Source organism: Terrapene carolina, unplaced genomic scaffold (genome assembly GCF_002925995.2).
Source record: "Terrapene carolina triunguis isolate 2854851 unplaced genomic scaffold, T_m_triunguis-2.0 Scaffold51129, whole genome shotgun sequence".
In the NCBI taxonomy this organism is placed as follows: domain Eukaryota; kingdom Metazoa; phylum Chordata; order Testudines; family Emydidae; genus Terrapene; species Terrapene triunguis.
In genome coordinates this window covers 9,802-14,279 of record NW_020715480.1, presented here as the reverse complement: position 1 = coordinate 14,279, position 4,478 = coordinate 9,802, and the positions used below count along the sequence as shown (strand labels likewise).

At 64.2% G+C, this 4,478-nt stretch overlaps 1 protein-coding gene across 1 annotated transcript in view; it reads left to right on the top strand.

The window, feature by feature from the left end:
- LOC112118055 (spliceosome RNA helicase DDX39B) overlaps positions 1 to 2,244 on the top strand; it is a 3,689-nt gene extending 1,445 nt beyond the window's left edge. The window contains exons 4-5 of the mRNA XM_026647082.2: positions 1,174 to 1,321; positions 1,602 to 2,244. Coding sequence (XP_026502867.1) covers positions 1,174 to 1,321; positions 1,602 to 1,618 — 165 coding nt within the window. The 3' untranslated portion in view covers positions 1,619 to 2,244. The remainder of the gene's footprint in view (positions 1 to 1,173; positions 1,322 to 1,601) is intronic.
- The last annotated feature ends 2,234 nt before the right edge of the window (positions 2,245 to 4,478 follow it).

Here is a 4,478-nt window from a genome sequence, read left to right as displayed (position 1 = left end):
GGGGGGCTGGGAGCCAGGACTCCTGGGTTCTCTCCCCAGCTCTGGGAAGGGAGTGGGGTTTAGTGGTTAGAGCAAGCGGGGGCTGAGAGCCAGGACTCCTGGGTTCTCTCCCCAGCTCTGGGAGGGGAGTGGGGACTGGTGGGTTAGAGCAGGGGGGCTGGGAGCCCGGACTCCTGGCTTCTCTCCCTGGCACTGGGAGGGGAGTGGGCGCTAGTGGTGAAAGTGGGGGGTGGCTGGGCGTACTCCTGAGGACTTTCTGCGCCAAAAAATTCACATAATATTTTAAAGTTTTGCAAAATTCTGGAAATCTTTTGTCAAATAAATGTGGAGGCTCCAGCCTGACCATGGGGAGCACAGGCCCCTAGCTGCACCGGGGGGTGGGGTGGGAGATCCCCCTGCAGCCCCATGGGGCACACAGACTCCGTGGTGAGGCTGCACCCACCCCGACACAGCACAAGGACCGAACCTGCCCCAGAAACACCCCAGGGTCGTCGTCCCCCCCCGCCAGGTGTACCAGGTGTGGGCAGGCAGGCCCAGCAAGGCAGGATCCAGGTGTGGGGGGATCCAGGTGTGAGGTGAGATTCTGTGGGGGGCCGTGTGAGTGCGGGCAGCTCAGTGGGGGATGTGCGTGCAGGGGGATCTGGATGCACACGGGCTAGTTGGGGGATTCTGGGTGCAACGGTAACAGGACTCTGCAGGGGGTCCAGGTGAAGGTGGTGGTGGTGGGGGGGGTGGTTTGCAGATCTTCCTGCAGCTGGGGGAGAAATCTGGGGGGGGGGGAAGAGGAAGTCCCATCCCCCCAGCCCAGCTGGGACTAGCAGCTGATCCCGGCGCAGGGTAAGAGCCACCAGCCAGGTGTTGCCAAGTCCCGCTCCTGTCCCACGGTGATTTACCTCTGCTGGCTGCCCCGGGCACCCAAAACACACCGCTGGGGGGTCGCATGACCGCTCTTGTGGCTTCCCTTTGCTCCCCCGGCAGAGTGTCACTTTTCTGCGGGGAAGCAAAGAAATCTGCGGGGGACGTGAATTCTGCGCTGGTGCAGGATTCCCCCAGGAGTAGCTGGGAGCCAGGACTCCTGGGTTCTCTCCTTAGCTCTGGGAGGGGCGTGGGGGCTGGGTGGCGCGATGACCCCCCCGACATCACAAAGCTCTGACCCCACCACCATCCCCGTAGGTGGCGCGCGCCGGGCGGTTCGGCACCAAGGGCCTGGCCATCACCTTTGTGTCGGATGAGAACGACGCCAAGATCCTGAACGACGTGCAGGATCGCTTCGAGGTGAACATCAGCGAACTGCCCGACGAGATCGACATCTCCTCCTACAGTGAGTGCCCGGGGGGCAGATCCCTGGGGAGGAGACCAGTGGGGGAAGCCCAGGAAGGGATCTAGGGCTGGGGGTGCAAAGACCGAGGGGCTCTTCCTGGGATTCCCCTGTGGGGCCCTGCCCCTGGCAGAGCTGAGGGAGGAGCAGGACGGGGCATGGGGGGCCCGTCCCCTGTTGGAGCCGAGGGGGAAGTAGGATGGGGCGTGGGGGGGCTGGACCCGAGGGGGGGGGGGTCCCCGGGGCCGCAGCCGTTAACCTCCCTCTCCTCTCCCTCCCGCAGTCGAACAGACCCGATAAGGGGCGTCCCCGACACTCCTCGTCCCGTGTCGTCGTCCTTCTTTTGGTGGTTTTAACCCCTCCCCCCCACACCCCGTTTCATTTCCACGCGACCCCGAGAGCCGACGAGGAGGATGGAGAAGACGGCCCAGGCCCTGCCCCCGCCCTGGGACCGCAGCCCTGCCAGATTTTGGGGGGGCGGGACGGGGGCGGGAGAACCATTGGAAGAGTGGACTCGAGCAGTGGGGGGGCAACAGGACAGCAGGGTTCACCCCGTCCTGCCCTGCTGTGGGAGGAGGATCCCACTTCACCCACCAGCTGTGGGACGCATCCCACAACTGCCACCAATGATCCCTGACCTTTGTTAGTGCCGATGGAAGGATCCCACTCTCCCACCAACAGTCCCTGAACCCACTTCGCCAGGTGCGGGATCCACCACCGACGAGCCCTGATCCCTGGGCTGGCTTGCGGCACCCGCGGAGGAGGGATCCCGCCCCCTTCTCTCCCCGTCCTGTAAGAATTTCAACACTAGCGCGTCCTTCGCTCCCGGCCGGGCTGGCGCGGGCTCCTCCCCCCAGTCCCTGCCACTTGAGGCAAGTTTTTGTTTTTATAGGAAAAAAAGAGAAAAGCCTGGAAAAAAAAAAGCCCCTCCCCCCCCCCCCCCCCCCCCGCGTCCTTTCTTTTATACCAAGGTTGGAGCCGGTTTTACCAGCGTCTTGCGGTTTTGTGCGTTTCCTCCTTTTTCGTTGTGTGCATGGAGCGTCCGGGCCGCGCGGTGCCCTGCTGGGCCGGGCCAGCAGGCGCTGGGGGGCACCGTTCGCGGGCAGCTTTGGGAATGTTGCCCTGAAGATGGATTAAAAGACTTGTCTGAGCCTGCTGCTGCTTTGTTTGGGAGTGGGGGGCTGTTGTCCCGGACTCCTGGCCCCCGGGAGGAACGCCCTCAGTGCGATCGCCCTTCTCGGGGGTCCACTCGCTTTCCAGGGCTAGGCCCCTGCCGTCCCTTGGGACCGCCCCTCTGAGCCTCCTGCCGCCTGGCTCTGCCGTGGGCCCCGCGGGACGTCCCCTTGTCCTGATCCCCCCCGATCCCCAGCCTGCAGCGTCTCAGGAGGGGTATTGAGTGTCCAGGCCCAGCCCAGCGGGGTTTCGGGGGTCTCCCCTCAGCCCATTGTCCAGTACCGGCTGTTCCCGAGCTGGGGGGCCCTCCCGGTCTCCCGTCACTGGGGCCCCGATCTCCAGGCCGCTGTCTGGGTCCCGGCTGCCAGGCGAGGTCACACCTGGTCCCCTGCAGCAACAACCCCCCCCCCAATGTCGTTACACAGGGAAACTGAGGCACACACAATACTCCCACAAAACACAAGAAAATCCCCTGCTTTGTCCCACCTGGCTCCCAGCCCCCCCGGCTCTAACCACGGGGATCCCCCCATCCCCTCTCAGAGCCAGGGGAGACCCCCCCCGGCGTGTGAAAGGTTACAAGGGTTCCCCTCCTGCCCAGTGTTCAGGGCTCAGTGGATGTGGGGTTCCAGGAGGAGCCATTGTGGGGGGGGGGGGCGCTCCCTCTCCCTGGGTTGCTTGGGGGGCTGCGCTGCTCCCTCCCCAAGCAGTTTTCCCTCATCTCCCCCCCCCCCGCCCCGGGATCTCCCTCGACCCCACGGAGCAGAGCCTTGTCCCCCAAGTGAGGAGCCTCCTCTGAGTCCCCCAATGGAGCAGCCTCCTGCTCCGAACCCCAGAGGCACCACGGGAGCAAACCAGCCCGGTGGCGCTCAACCTTCCCGGGCGATGGCCCCGTTCAGGAGCCTGCTGTGCCCGGCGTCCCCCCGACTTTCACCGCACGTAAAAACCGCCTGCTTCCACAATCAGACACAACCCCGGCCGCGCCACGGCCCCAGCCCTGACATATTCCTTCCTGGTGCCTCTTACTGTATCGCCCCCCTGCCCCGGCTGTAAACCCAGCCGGCTCTGTCTGGAACGGTGCTTGGTACCGACGCGGCTGGCGCTTCTGCCACCCGCGGGAAAACCAGCCCGGTCCCTAGCTGGGCTGCCGGAGCTCCCCGAGAACCGAGTTCTCTCACCCCGTAGCAGCACAAGCCGGGGCAATCTCCCCAGGTGGGGTGGGGGGAGAAATAGACCAGATCCAGCCCCACGGATACCCAGGGAGGGGGACTGAGGCACCCAGGAGCAGTGGGGTGGGGGGGGGAGAGAAATAGACCAGATCCAGCCCCACAGATACCCAGGGAGGGGGACTGAGGCACTCAGGGGCAGGGGGGAGAAGGGCCGCAGCGGCTAGGAGATGCTCTGCCCTATGGACCCCCCAGGGGCAGGGAGATAGTGGGGGCAGGGGGAGGGGATGGGAGGCAAAGGTGGATTTTTAAGATGTTTTATTTGGCTGAAGCTTCCAGCCCAGACAGGGCCTGAATTTCAAAAGCCAGAAAAGGCTTCGGGGCTATTTTCTCCCCCTTAGCAAAGCGGGAGGGGAGGAGACAAGTCGACTGGAGCGGATTTCTCGCTCCCACCCGGACGCAGCTCCCCGGTGTCGCTGGCCAGCGCGGGAGAGGGGCTTGGTCCCAAAGCCGTATCGACACAGCGCTGCAGGACAAACCGAAGCTCCGCTGCTCCGGTCGCCCGGCGGCCGTTCCCGTCAGCAGGATCCACCCGGGACACGAGACGAGGGAATCACCAGTCGGGTCGGGAACACGATGTTCAGCATCTTTGCTTCATTCTGACCCCGTGTGACGAAGTGGGAATGTTCTTAATGTTCTCTCTGAACACTGTGGGGGTGCCTCGGTTTCCCCTATGCAGTTCGTAAGTCTCTAGGTGATGGGATCAGGGGGTGTGACTGTTGCAGAGCTCTAGAGGGCAGGTGTGATGGTGTCTGCACAGAGAA